The 15,366-nt window shown below is 48.2% G+C and overlaps 1 protein-coding gene across 1 annotated transcript in view; it reads left to right on the top strand.

Annotated features, from left to right (window-relative positions):
• bcas3 (BCAS3 microtubule associated cell migration factor) overlaps window positions 1-8,270 on the top strand; it is a 308,857-nt gene extending 300,587 nt beyond the window's left edge. Inside the window, exon 26 of the mRNA XM_007896549.2 lies at window positions 6,698-8,270. Coding sequence (XP_007894740.1) covers window positions 6,698-6,846 — 149 coding nt within the window. The 3' untranslated portion in view covers window positions 6,847-8,270. The remainder of the gene's footprint in view (window positions 1-6,697) is intronic.
• Window positions 8,271-15,366: the final 7,096 nt, after the last annotated feature.

Raw genomic sequence — 15,366 nt, 5'->3', positions numbered from 1 at the left:
TATCGGCACGTCTATTTGCAAACAAGTATTTTGTGATATTTTCTCAAGCCTGTACAACGTAAAGTAGACACATTGAGTAATACAGGAATAGCTCAGGCATGGATAGACCACTCGGGGTGAAGGGGAGACGTCTGCTCACAGGAAACAAGAAAGAAATGTCGCAATACAGAAAGACAAAGAAGAGAAAATACAATAATTGTTATGTGGGAGTAAGGAGCAAAGCGGAGGAGTAAAGGGCAGCTTCTCAGAGTGCAGGAAATGGCACTCCGCGGGGATGCGCACTCGAGCTGCTCAGAGTGAGCGTGAATGATTCGGATTCAGACGGCGGAGGGTTGGTGTCAAAATTCACAGATGACACCAATCTCTGGTCGTTCTCTCTCTCTCTCTCTCTCTCTCTCTCTAAAAGCAAGCTCCCAAATGCAGGGTTAGCGGATAAGACCTGTATAAGTTCTTTGTGGTTCCAAGCTACTGGGGATACGATACGATTACAAAACGACATTTGTAAAGCGCCTCTCGCGTCGGGAGGACGTCCCAAGGCGCTGACGTAGCACAGGGGCTTCCGAAGTTCCCAGGATCAAGCAGGGAGGTGTGGAACAAGCACGGGAAGTATCGGCAGTGAGACAGGCAGGGCTCTGACCCACACAGACCTGTCACTGAGTACCCTGAGGCAGAGTCGGCCTCTCAGTGGGCACGTCTATTTGCCAAGGCCGCTCGCGTGAGGAAATGGACTAAGTAAACCTGATGGACTTGGTAGCTCAACAATTTTCAGTTTAGGAAATGGTCACAGCGCTATTTGCGTAGATATAGATGATCAGGTTCTCAGGTTAACCTGGACCGACTGTAAACTCTGGGAATCAATTTCAGTCTGCACGAAATCAGGACAGAAATAGAGAGCTCTGAACTGCTGCGTTTTCAACTAAAGAGTAAGCTTTTAATTCTGAATACAAAAGAATATTATAAATTCACACAAACAAACACACACACTATATATATCTATCTATAATGTGTGTGTGCGGGGGGATTTATAGGTATTACATATTAAAAATATTTTTTAAATGAAAAATAACTTGGTCACTCCATCCACGACTGTTTGTGGGACGTGCTGTTTGCAATTGGCTGCTGCGTTTCGCCCACAAAATATACAGTCAATTCACTGTACCAATATATTCTGTGAAGCGCCTTGAGACGTCTTGAAGTTGTGATAAGGCGCTACATCAAATGCAACGATTATTATTATTATTATCTTTATGGAGATTTGATAACTGAAAGAATTAACACAATAGAGACAGAAGGTTTAAATGACGAATGGCTTTGCTTTGTAAAACAGTACTTTTCTTTGAGATCCAGGAAACAGACAGAGAGACAATCAGGGCTCCTCTCTCCTCTGCTCTGTCGTTGTTCTTCTCTCGATGACCTCCTCTCAGACCTCACCTCTTCACCAGTTAAACCATTTCGGAGGTCTGTCCGCACCTTGACTTAACGCCTTTGATCATTCATTAAGCTTCAGATCAGGGCTTCAAAGGATTCATTTAGTTCAAGATACGAAAGACGTTGGCCATTGTCTTTGAGACAGTATTGACGACACTATTGAAACAGTACATTTACGAACGGCTGAAGTGCAATGTTCCTTCAAACAATTTACAGACATGTCAGCGCCACTGCTGTTGATTGCTTCCGATGCACATCGTGCCTGACAGCTTTCGTTTCCAAAAAAAATGGTGACAGCGGGTTTGTGAACACAACAACAACAACTTGCATTTATACCCTCCTCCCCCCCCCTCCCCCATCCCGACCCCCAGCTCGGGTCCGAAACACTGACTACCCAACACCTTGGGACCTCCTCCCAACCTGAAAGATGCTTTACAAATGTAATTGTTGTTGTCGTTGTTGTTATATAGCGTCCCCCCCCCTCACGCAGGGTAGTGTCCCAGAGCGCTAGACAGTGGCGGATGAGGAAGGAGACGGGCGGGGGAGGGAATTGGTGGAGCCATTGCTGGTCTCGGTACGACGGCCGAAACATCTGCCTTATCATTGTGACAGAGCTTACACATTGCAGAGGCGTCGCTGTGAGCACTGACTCTTATTGCCGTCCCTTTGAATTCTCATGTGCTTTTATGAAAAATAATAGGTTTAATGTTGCGAGGCTCCATGTCCGAGGCCCCGAGCTGTTTGCTCTTAAGACGATGCACTTACTGCTCGAAAGACTCTAAAGATAGGAGAGAGAGAGAAAGGACATTAGTTGGAATCTGCACTCTGGCAAAGAGGCTAGTGCGTGAAAAGAGACCCAAGGTCTCCCAGCTCCGAGGAAGAAATCTCTCTCATTGAATTGGGGAGCCTCCTTCAGAGCTTGGCAGCGTCTGACAGTAATTCACTGTGACATCGGTAGATGATGAGCAATAATTCCCCTTTTCAGAACTGCCTGTTCTTCCCCTTCACTGACACATCAGTGCTGGATGTCATTGTATCATTTATCCAGGCTGGGGATGTGTCCCACTGCTGTGTCGCTTAGGCTGAGGTCAGGGCCATCAGCACCTCGCGGCAAAGTCCCCTGCTTTTCCAAAAAGTCCAGCTTGCGAGTGCTTACGGAAAGCCGGGAAAGCAAGGGATGTTTGCGGCGGAGCTCCCGACGCACGCTGTGTCAAGACAGACGCACTCTGCACCTCACCTGCCTCTAATCTCGCTCGATTGCAAAGGCGATCGCTCCCAGCGGGCAACTGAGCTGCAGAAACCAGGAGTCGCTCACTCACACGTCGCTCGCTCGCTCACTCACTCACTCGCTCACACGCACACGCACACAGTCACGCTCACACCTTCACGCAGACAAACTCGCACGCACGCACTCACTCACACGCACTTACTCGCACGCTTGGTTTAACGTCTCATCTGAAGGACGGCAGCTCAGTCAACGCAGGTCTCCAACAGCACTATATTGGACTGCGAGCTCACGATCTCACGGTCTTGACCGAGCTTGAACCCGCAATGCAGACACTCTCACCCTCTCATACACGTGCCTTGCTGTATGGCTCTGTTCCACACTGGCCAAGTCCTTATCATCAACCTGTCGGGGCGGGGCGAGGCAAGGGGCACGTTCCTTTATTAGGTGAGATGTCCGCCCCAGAGAGATGGCATGGGCCAAGTAACAAAGAGCGCCCCCTATTGCACGAGAACAACATTTCCATTTCCTCCCATCACCTAGCTTGAAGTGCAATTGAGTTACCTGCCCACTCCACTGTGGAGGTACATATGGTCACCCATTCTTGATAGAAAGTGTGTGGGAGGGGATGGGGAGGAGTTCTTACCTTGTTTGATTTATAATCCTCTAACCAGCCAGGAAGCGAGAGGAGACTTTGAGCAGTCAGCGACAGCTGGAATGGGCTAACAGGAAGGGTGGTTGAGGTCCGGGCGGTGTATTTGTTTAAGAAGAGCTGAATGCTGTGATGGGGGGAGAGGACAGGAGGGTGGGGGTATACTGGAAAGATGAGATCAAGTGGCCGAAGGTTCTTCTTCATCCCAACCATCTGATTCTTTCCTGTGATTTCCCATCAGTCAGGACTGGATTCAGTTGGCGAGTTCTCTCCCGCTCGTAGTGAAATGGTTGGTGACTCTCCAAGAACCCCACCCCCGCCACTCACACACACACACATGATTAGGAAATACAGGCACAGGTACACAAGGAGGTACTTGTGTAGAGTTTACCTGGAAAGTAGAGAAGTTGCTGAAGCAGTGAGTGTCAGAGCGGGTCAGCGAGTATCATCCCCAGCCTGGACCAACACCAAGTTGCTGCATTCACCTGTACCAAGAAAAGCCCACTCACAGCCCCTCACTCTCCCAACGCACACACACACACACACACACACACACACACCTCTGCGGGCTGTGAAACCTCTGCCAGCTGTGCAAACAGAGCTGCGCTGGGAAAAAAATTACGTTCGCCATTAAAACAGTGGATTATTTTTACGCGAGACCCCCAAAAAAAGTGATTTAAGTGTTAAATTATTTTCCCGGGAAGGGTTAAGATGACAGTAATTAAAGGTTACGACCCCCTATTACACAGAGGCCAACGTGGAGCTCTTTTCCCAGCATGGGGCTTGTCGCTTGGGGTCACTGGAGTTCACGTGGTGGGGGGAAGAGGAGGAGGAGGAGGAGGAGGGGGCAAAGTCGTGGTCGCATAGATAGAGGCTTGCGGGAATTTCGTCCAAGGTTCTGATGATATAAAGTCGTTCCTTGTGGATTTAATAAAACAATGAGATTGCAGAGCGCTGCTCAGCGGGAAAAGGTGAAACGTTTGCGTGGAGTTTCCGTGGGCAGACTGTCTTGTGGAGAGTTGGCATGTGATCTGAGCTGTGGATGGATGGGGGAACCTAGCCTCTGTGTGACTCGAAAACCCTTGCCAGATTCACTCAGATTTCAGATCCTACCATTCTCGTGATAGCGTCGCTGATAATTGAGACCAGTGTTCGCATGGTCTCTCGTTGGGCAAGTTTCCTTACTCCACACACAGGCCTCTGTTCGCCGAGCAGTAAGTAGGAACCCGGTTGTTAGTCGATTGTTAGACGATTGGCGGATCGCTTTTCCGGGGGTAATTCCTTCAAAATAAATTTAAAAAATAATTTGGTCACACTCTGTTTGTGGGACACTGCTGTGCGCAATTTGCAGTGTATCCTGTGACATCTCAAAGACATGATAAATTGCTCTATCAAATGCAAGGATTATTATTATTGTTGTTATTATATAAACAAGAACTTCACTCAAATCAGGGAGACCAGCTGTGGGCTCTGTGAATCTCCTCAACGCTTCCCTAAACTTTCCAACACACTCTTTGCCAGTCGGTCTCCCCAGATCCACCATCCGTAAGCCCCAGCTCATCCAAACCTCTGCCACCCCACACCAAACTCTGCACGTTCATCTCCCCAGTCCTCATCTCCCTCCACTGGCTCGCTGGCTCCATCCAGATCAACTTTGAGGTCTTCACCCTCGCCTGTAAAACCCTTCACGCTCCCACCACCTCCCTCCCCATCTCAGTCATAAAAACAGAAGTCTCTGGGAACATGCAGCAGGTCAGGCAGCATCTATGGAGAGAGGAAAGTGAGTTAACGTTTCAGGTCAATGAGCTTTCGCCAGGAGATGGGATGGGAGGGAACACTGTTCGGGATTGGAAAATGGGACAGGGGCTGATCAGAGAGCTGGCACGTAAGCACTATGGGTCGAATGGCCTCTTTCTGTGCTGTAAAATTCTGGGATTCTATTCTTTCATTGCCCAATGTCAGTATCAAGCACTTACAAGACAGCTGATAGTTTGGGTTGGATGCAGGGTAAAGCTCCCTCCACTGACTCCAGCACTGGGGTCTGTAGGCAGCAGAGTCTACGTGTGCAGCCTGTACTATTTTAATAACGTGAGAAATTCCACTGTAGATTTTTGTTGTGTAAAAACAAAACCTTCTCACCGTGAACCCCTTAACCGGACCCAGCTAATGGTCTGTGTATTTCCCAGCGTATCGTCACTCTGTCAGATCTGTGCCTTTGCGCACAATTAAGAGTCCGTTTCATTTTGCTTCACGGTATTTGCGCAAACCTTTGCCAAATTCTTTTGGAGGCCAAAACACGTCGTTTGGAAAGAATTTACAATGGGTTGGCTCTGTATGTCCCTTTAAGAGTAAAACTCTTTTTTTCAGTATTATTCATAAGTTTGTAACTGCTCGAGGCACATTGCCAGGTACAAATCCAGCCATCCTGCCCCCGCTCTCTGGAACTCTGTAGAGAAGGAATCAATAGAGATGTTTTGGAGTCCTGTAGCTTAGTGGTTAGAGCACTCGTCTCGCAAGCGAGAAGGCCTAGGTTCGATTCCCAGGCAGGGCCAAACATTGGGCAGGTTTCCTTTCTCCACGCGCCTCTGTTTACCCAGCGGTAAGTGGGAACCCGGTTGTTATTCGATTGGCAGAACGCTTTCTCGGGGGTTATAATCCCTTCAAAAAAATAATAATTTGGTCACTCGATCCACGATTGTTTGTGGGGACGCTGCTGGGCACAATTGGCTGCCGCGTTTCGCCCACAAAATATACAGTCAATTCATTCTACAGTATATTGTGTGAAGCACTTTGAGACGTCGCGAAGATGTGATAAGGCGCTTTATCAAATGCAAGGATTATTATTATTAGAAGGGACATAGACAGAAACTGGGGGAGTAGTGGGATTGAGTAATAATCTATAAACTGGTGGAACAGACTCAATGGGCTGAATGGCCTCCTATGTTCCTGTGGCTGAAGATGCTGCTAACTAACCAGCCCTTTATATACCATTCAGTCACTTTACTCTTTAGCCCTCGTGCTTCCCAGTACTTCTAACCCAAAGTGCGTGAACCTCAGAACCAGGAGAGCGCCCCCTACTGCAGCAGGGCAGCATTGCTGTTGTCTGGCACCTGGGGTGAGAGCAGTCCTGGATAACCTGCTTCTCCAAGTGTGGGACTTGCAGCAGTGTGGGCTGATCCCATGGTAAGTGCACAGATCGGGTTCAAACCCAGGCCTCAAGTGAAAAGAGAAGGATTTAATGTAGGTTACAGTCACCAGTGGACACCGCAACAGTCTCCGGTGCAGGGCCGGGCTGTACAATAAATATAATCCTTGCATTTAAAATAGCAATAATAATCTCTGCATTGTGTTCTGCGGCTAACGCCACAGTGGCCTGTGTGTTTGTCTTGCAGAGCTCCAGAGGGAGGGCAGCATTGAGACCCTGAGCAACAGCTCGGGCTCCACCAGCGGGAGCATTCCCCGAAACTTCGAGGGCTATCGCTCCCCACTGCCCACCAACGAGAACCAGCCTCTCAGCCTCTTCCCAACCAGTTTCAACTGAACCTCATCCGACGTCGCAACGTCCCTCTTCGGCAAAACCTGGACACGGGGCTGGGACTCCGGCTCGGGCCACGTTAGCACCAAATTGACCTGAGCCGAAGAGGGAGCGGAGCGGAGCGTGGCAGCGACACTGACACAATTAGCCAGTCGCACGCAGGCCCCCATCGCGCTCTCGCTCCGCTCCTCACTGAAGGGTCAACGACGTCCGCGGTGGTCGGCGTTAACCCTTCAAGTCCCGGTTTGTGCTGACTTGTACAACAAGCTACCTGTCACCCGCAGGTTTCGCTAATTCTCCAATAGGCCAGAGTTTGCTCGTCTGTCACAGTCCGTCCGTGAATTTCGACGTGCCCGACGACTGATGGCGGCAGGTGTGAGCGCTCAGTCAGCTCCTGTCCCGAATATTTCCGTTGATTTCCTTTTTGTTGTTGTTAACAGTTTCAAGGATCTTGCCAAATGGTAGACTCTTTTATTGCTGGGCTAAGAGTTTGGTTCTGTTTTCGCACGGCTAGTAATGTTACAGTGATGATGCTCAGAACGGCGGCTCTTAGTGCTCTTTAAGAGGTGAAGTGGAATGGGTCTGCAGTCACTGCACGCACCTAAACACACGCACGCACACGCAGCACATCACCCTTAGAGCTGCCACGTGGCCGTTTGGTTTTGTGACTCTGCGAGGGGTTAACACGGCTGGCCTGCATGTGTGATTATTGCGGTGTTTCCATGACTTTTCTGAACGACTTGGATTCAAGAATCATCTTCTTCAAGCTGTTAGGACTGATAAACGGGGAGTGAGCGAGCGATGCGAGCGAGAGAACAGCGGGGAGGAGCCGGTGTGTGAGGAGCTCTCTGATCGCAGACCCTGCGAAGCTGCTACTCTGCACAGACGACACTGATCAGAGCACGTACCTCGCGGTTATACACCTCGCACACAACGCATGCACATACACCCCATATCCACACATATAAATACACCCGCCCCCGTGCCCCCCGTCCCGTCCCGCGTACAGGCATATAATCTGGGGAACAGTTTGGGTGAAACTTGTTCTATTTGTTACTTGTAAACTCTTGACGACCGCCCCCCCACCCACCCCCAAGAAAAAAACTCTACATCTATCTCTCTCTCTCTGTCCCTATTTTTAACAGAGGAAAACATTCAGTCCTGAATGATGTCAGCAGAAATCTCCTTCGCACCCAGAAGCTCGGCCCCACTAACTGGCTTTAGTCTTTATACCTGGAGTGAAGCTATCAGGCTCGGTTACTCTGTGCCTGCTCTGGGAGGTGGGTGGGGGGGGGGTGTGGGTAGGGGATAGCAGCCTGCTCTCCGAGTGGCACTTTCCTATGTGTGATGACCTGTGGGATCCTTTTTTTGCTGCTAATGTTTCATTTACAACAATCCAAATAATTAAAAGGCACAGATTGTGAAGCTGAGGGTGGAGCTGTCTGTCTGAGTGCTGTGACACCCCCACACATAGTGATCCTATCTCCCAGGGTCTCACTGACACTCTTTAGCAAAGTCGTTCTTTCTCACTCTTTCTCTGTCCGCACTCCCCCCTCTCTCTCAGTTTCCATTCCTCGCACTCTGTCCAGTCTCTGTTTATTTTGTTCCCTCATACACTTGTGTTTCTCTCGCTCCCTCTCCCCCTGTCTTCCTCTGTCTCTCTCTCTTTCTCTTTCTGTTCGTCTTTCTTGATCTGTCTCCAGATTGAGGGGTCTCCTGTCCTCGCTGGGTCTCGCCAGGACTGAATATGGAGCAATTCACAACCTGGTTGCCAGCAGTCTCAGGCCCAAAGCACTAAACCATCCATAATTCAGCACATGTTGGAACTGATTGTCAGTCTCACTTAGAGAGGGACGAAGACAGCTGGTGTGGGAAATGGCAATGTTACCACTGTGCAGTCCAGTGAGGAGCTTTTCTGAGATTGGGGGTTAAGGTACCTCGTTGAGCCAGCTGGGCACGGCAGAGGCTGTGAAACCAATGGTTAAACACTTCGAGGAGCCACAAATCAGGTGATGGTGTAAGTGTTCGAGATGATGGACCGGGTGATGATGTGACGATAGGTGGTATATATACCAGCGACTTCAGAGCAGATTGAAATGTACCCGAACCCATTATAATTATAATAATAATAATAATTCTTACATTTGGTGTAGCATCAGGAGGAAGTCCCGAAGAGCTCCACAGGATACACCGTCATTCACAGGTAGTAGCTGTGTCGTGTGGGTGAACATGGCTGCCACTTGGCGCTCAGCAATATCTCACACACAAACAGCCGTAAAGTGAATAACCAATTTTATTGAGCGAATTGTTGGCCAGGACACAGGGAGAGAAACCCTTCTCTTTTCAAATGGAGCCACGGGCTCTTTAACATCCACCCGAACAGTTAGACGAGACCTTAGTTTAATGACGTCAGCAATGCAGCACACCCCCCAGTGTCAGCTTAGACGACATGAGTTCCAAGTCCTGAAGTGGGGCCTTCTGACTCAGAAACGAGGGTGCTATCAATTGAGTCAGGCTGACGCATTGTTAAAATAGGTGGTAAATTACGCAATTTTTTAATCTTTTATCTTTTTAATCTTTAGAAGCTGATGAAAGAAGGCAATAAAGTAATTAATAAAAACAACAAGAAAAACTGGCCGCTGCAGCTTAATTGTTCCAAAATGAAACGTCTGCAGACTGATTTTCCACCCCATCTCAGCCCGTAGATCACTGTGTCCTGATGATCATCTCACCAGTCCGGTTCATTGGAATTTTTCTTCCCTGATCCCAGGGGAAGTTCCGGTTGCTGTACGCAGCCCAGCTCCCAGGACAGATACGGGAAGGATTCACACTGCCCGTTCCCACAGCCCTGCGAGCTCAGCAAACAGCCTCTGAATAATCCATGCGACAGAGGAAAACAGGAGTGAGGGGGCAGGGATGAGCATAATATATACTGTACAGGGCTTCTTGTAATGAAGCTCTCTGTGACACAGTAATTCAGCACAGATTTACCCCCTGACCTCCACACAGGTGCTTTTTCTACAGTGTGAGGTGTGGATTGTGTGGAGTTATTGTTCACTGTTACAGAACAACACCTGCACTTTCATTTTGGAACAATCGAGCTGCAGCAGCCGGTTTTACTTCTTGTTTTTATTAATTACTTTATTGCGTTCTTTCATCGGCTTCTAAAGAATAAAATGATAGAAGATTAAAGTGTAACCTGGAGTAATAGATGTGTGTAAAAAAATAGAGTATAAAAAAACATTGTAGTAACCATGCAACTAAGATATATAAGAATAATAATCCTTGCATTTGATATAGCGCCTTATCACGTCTTCGAGACGTCTCAAAGCGCTTCACAGAATATACTGTAAATTGAATTGCCTGTACATTCTGCTGGGAGTCTAACCAGCTAAAACCACATAGCTTGCCATTGATAGCACTGTCTGGCAAGCTGTCCCGCTGCCTGTCCAGCTAGGACCACCCTACCCGTTAGGGCTTTGGCTTGCTGTTAATCCTAACAGAGCTAAATGGGAGGATTCCCTGCCCCCAGTGACTGGTTTGCCCTTCCAAGTCCTGCCGATGAGCCAGGCTGTCTGTGCTGTTATCAGCGGTGCCTTGGAGTACTGCAGACCCACCAGGCTCAGGAACTGGACTAAAGGCTACCCAGAGCGGTGGCTCGATTCCGACATTCTGTTGCCAAACATGTCACCTTGGAGCTAGTTCAACTCCTAAGGAGACCCTGCTTACCTCAACCCAAGTTGGCCAACAAAAGAACTTTTGCGTGATTGAATATTTCTTGATTTCTGCCATAAATCGAGAATTAGTCAAATCAAGAAAAAACTGAAAGCTCACTACTGATTGAACATAGACTCGTGTGGATGTTCAGGGGCCAATTCCGGCCCTCAGGCTATAGCTGGGCATCACTGGCCAAGCCAGTGAGCTCAAAGTCCCAGGGCATGGCTTCAATCCACAACCTTTTGACCCAGAAGAAAAAGTGCTGCTGACTGAGCCAGGCTGACACCAAGCTTCACATTGTATAATAATAATAATAATAATCAACAACACAATGTGTAAGATATATTGCATTGTTCAAACATATAAGATTATGTATACACTGCAGATTAGCGGAGCATTTGGACCTATGGAGGAAGTTGGGTGTAAACCAAGAGAATATTAAATAATTTGGGATTTTTCTACATGGGTAGGTGCCTGGGGGATGTTGTGCAACATGACTCTAGCCCAGAACACCGTGACGTTGATCTCTAATCTCTAATCTGTGCTGCTGTCTAGGGGTAGCATTGCCCCTCCTCACTGCCCAGTGCTGCTATCATGTGAGAAGAGCACCCAGGCCACTCTTATTACCCCCCTCCCCAAGCATTACGCCATCACCCAACCGGGAATGGGAATGGGAAAAATACTGGAGAATTAAGGCTTTGGCTTGCTGTTAACCCCAATGGTAACAGAGTGTGATTGGCTGGTGAGCAATGTGACTTCCCCTCACCACAGAGTCTTCTGTGGACGGGCTCCGCCATGCCAGGGGTTAAGAGGAGGTTTTGGGTGAATAGTGGGGAAGCAGCCCAGACTCACACCTGAATCCATTTACCTGATTATTCACCTTAATCGAGCACAGATGTTGCAACTCCACAGCTGGAACTGCTCCGTTCCACCAGCAATTAGTGAAGGGACCAGAGGCTGAGAACCATTGACTGTAACAATCAGAGCAGCACCAGTGATGTCCACCACCTCCCCTGCAGACTGGCCAGCCGCACCTCTTTGCCCTGCTCTAGCCTCCACTCTTCCCCTGGTCTGGCCTCTCCATAGAAGGCTTCACAGGTAAGCCTGAGCTCTTCCAACCCGGCTGCCACAGCAGGTTCTACTGAGTGACTGGGACAATTTTCTTCAGGTAGGCGTTAAAGATCCTGTGGCGCTATTTGAAAAGAAATGGGAGTTCCTCCTGGTGTCCTGGTCAGGAATCCCCCATCCCCCAATAAAATTGGTCACTCACTCCATGAGTGCTTGTGAGTCAGACACTGGGGGGGTTGGGAGGGGGATCCGGGAGGGTGGGGGGTGGAGGCATAGGCACAGTCAAAGAGAAAGGTCTTCAGGTGCAACCTGAAGATGGGAAAGGATTAAGGCAGAGAGGAAGAGTGGGCAAGGTGGAGGAAGAGAGTTCTGAAGTTTCAGGGCGTAGAGGCTGAAAGGATAGCCACTAATGGTGGAACGGAGGAGACGAGGGACAAGCAGAAAGTTGAGGCCAGCTGAGCGGAGGCAGCGCGTAGCAGAGTGGGTGTGAGTAGGTCATTCCCTTCATGGCTGTCTGTGGAACATTGCCATTTACAAATTGGCTGCTGCATTCACCGCAAATATGCAGTCACTCCACTTTACATTATATGCTCTAAAGTGCTTTGTGATGCCCTTCCGACATGAAAGGGGCTGTATTCAATGTAAGGATTATTATTCATTGTTTGCTCTGTGGTGCGTTGGAGCTGAGTCGTGGGTGGTTCCCATGTCCCAGATTTCCATTCACGATTTTTTCCTCTTTTATTTTGACGTTTGAGCCTTCCAGCGACTGATCCAGGCGGGGTACCACAGCGTTTCGGAACGAGATTAATTTGTTCCACAAAGGGTTAATGCCTTGCAATGTCACTGGGCTGCAGTGTTTGGTGCTGACAGACATGGTGTGCTTGAGCGGTTGTCAATGTCTTGCACAGACACTGATCGTGAAGCTTTCACTCTTAATAAATTTAGTTCGGAATTGGTGGAGATGCAACTGAAACATCCAGGTGCATCAAATCTACCAGTGGCCTGTGAATAGGAACTGCTGTGTCCATCTAATAAAGTTTATGATGTGTTTGAAAATGTTCAGAACAGCTTGCTTCTAGCCAGTGGGTTTTCATCTCAAGGTGATTTAACATTGTTTGGCACAGCTAAGGATTGGTAAATATTAAACCCATATTTTAAGTCTTTTCAGTTGCTTTGAGACCTGCACAATAGGACAAACCCTCACAGACACTGACATTTTTATTAACCGTGTCTACATCATTTCATCACAGACAGATAGAACAGAAGAGTCAGCCCCTCCATATCTGGGCATCTGTGATCACAATCTACCGAGCTTGATCAGAATAGGTAAAATGATCAAAGGCTTCACCTAATGTTAAGAGGAGCTTTGACAAAGCAATTAACTCTCAGCTGGAACAGGGTGTTTCTGCTCCAAAAATAACAGTTTGTAAATATCCGATTCCAGGAAGATTCTGAGTAAATTCATCTGTGCCCTTTGTTCGTTGATTCTTAATCTATAACGCTGGGTGATCGGAAAGGCACAGAATGAGAGGTGGGTTGTGGTGTTAGCTCCTCTCAACTTCGGAGGTATTTTGTGGCTGCAATTGGCCTGCATGTCCCTGGGATGCAGGGTGAAGAGTAAGCCAGGGTCCCAGATTGCTGCCCGGTAATTCCTGCTGGGAAATGATGAAGGGAAGTTGGTAGCCAGGGGTTGGAGCCCAGTGTAAGGTGTGCCCTGGGCTGATCACACCTTCAAGGGAGGAGCACAGACAGAAACAAGAGACAGCGAAGAGAAAGCACTGTTGAGAATTTGTTTAGCAGATGTGATATGAATATCTTGAAAGCTGAAAAAGTTTTTAGGTTTAGTGGGTCCATAAATCCATTTTAACTTGACTTGACTAACAACTGAGTGAGGTTCCGACAATACAATCCTTTTACGTGGACCATGTCAGGGTTGCGTATTTCAAGCCCGTCTTTCCACCCGAAAATACCATTTGCCTGAAGCCATGTGTTACAGCAGAATCCATGGGTGCAGTAAGAGAAGACAGCACACTCCATCAAACATCTCCGATTCACAAGGCAATAGTACTTAATGCGAACCACCTGCACAAATCAACTAAACCGCACAATCAGGTGGTTAGAGTGAAGAGGTGTGAGATGGCAGAGAGTGTCATAGAATCATAGAATATTACAGCACAGAAGGAGAACATTTGGCTCATCCTGCCAGTGCCGGCTCTTTGAAAGACCTACCCAATCAGTCTCACTCCCCTGCTCTTTATTTTTTGTAGGGATTATTACCCCCCAGAAAGCAATCATCCAATTGACTAATAACCGGGTTCCTACGTACTGCTGGGTAAACAAAGGCGTGTGGAGTAATGAAACTTGTCTTGGGTTTATATAGTGTCTTTCACATAGGAAGGATGTTCCAAGGTATTGGGACGTAAGTTAATTTATACACACATGCATACATACACATACATCACACAAACACACACACACACACCACACGTACATACAATGCAAACCTCCAAACTTTAGACACGTTATCGTTAAAGGGAAAAATTCTGTAACAACTGAGATGAAGAAAGCAAAAGACGGACACGGTTTGAAATGGAATTAAACTGAACACAGACTTTAGTGACATTGTGAAAAGTCCTTAAGAGCAGCTTTTCCCCTAACTCACACAGCAACAGACTGAAATGAAAGACAGACAAGGGGGCCAGGACGCTGGAAGCTTTCAATTATGGAATGGAAACGATGGGTTGATGCGCACCCTGTTTCACCCCCATTAATGACCATTTGCAGTGATATGCAATAACATAGAGACAGCAATCTTCCAACCACAAGGTTTTTTTAAATTTTTATTTTGGAAACACACAAAATACGTTTCAAACAATCACGTCCGACTGACTGGCCATAGAGGGTTTCTGTCCCCTCCCCGTCAATGTCCAGCAGTCAGAGGTATCATAGTAACATGAGGATAGAGTGCGGTGTCTGGTGGGTCCAGTGCCTGTTGTGCTGCTGTGATGTCCTTGTCCTGTTTAATGCAAATCGCTGGATTTTACACCAAGTTGAGGAGTTAGAGACTGACATCGCTCCTGACAGGTGAAAAGTCCCCCATTCCAGCTCCAGTGATGTCAGGCCACAGCTTAACGAGCATCTCTGGGCAACATGTAGCTTCCCTTCGCCTCCTTATCTGCTCTGTCACTCGGGCTCCTCTGGTTCAGCCTCGCGCTGGTCTGGCCTCAGTCTGCTTATCAAGTGATCACTTCAACCATTGCCACAAACCTCCGCCTACTGAAGTGAGCCGTTCAGCGGGTTTAGCCTTCATTGTGCCGCAGCTCAGTCAGTGGGGTTGGCTACAGCAGCCTGAGAGAGAACACAGTTATTACATCAACAGCCCAGCTCCCAGCCCACACACCCCAGCCCAAGCCCACCACCCAAACTCCCCGCCCAAGCTCCTAGCCCCAGTCCAGCAAAGCCACCCCCGCTGTGTGCTGTGTGGTCTTATTTGCAATCAGAGAGGCTTGTCTGCGAATTGTGACAAGACTAGCACTGTTTACAGCGTGTTCTTACTCGCCTTGTTCACAACCTCGCGTGTTTTGCAAGTTTTCACCTTCCTGATAAGTCAGTTCGATAAAACATAAGCGTCAAAACATGGGAGCTGGAAGCGGGCTCAGGGTGGCGCTCTGTGAAGTTCCCCAGTGTGAAGGCTGTGCGTGTGTGTGTGTTTGTGCGTATGTGTGAGCCGCCACTAATGTC

Source organism: Callorhinchus milii, unplaced genomic scaffold (assembly GCF_018977255.1).
Source record: "Callorhinchus milii isolate IMCB2004 unplaced genomic scaffold, IMCB_Cmil_1.0 Scaffold10, whole genome shotgun sequence".
Taxonomy (NCBI): Eukaryota; Metazoa; Chordata; class Chondrichthyes; order Chimaeriformes; family Callorhinchidae; genus Callorhinchus; species Callorhinchus milii.
The sequence above is the reverse complement of the archived record's forward strand: the minus strand, read 5'-3'. Positions and strand labels throughout refer to the sequence as shown.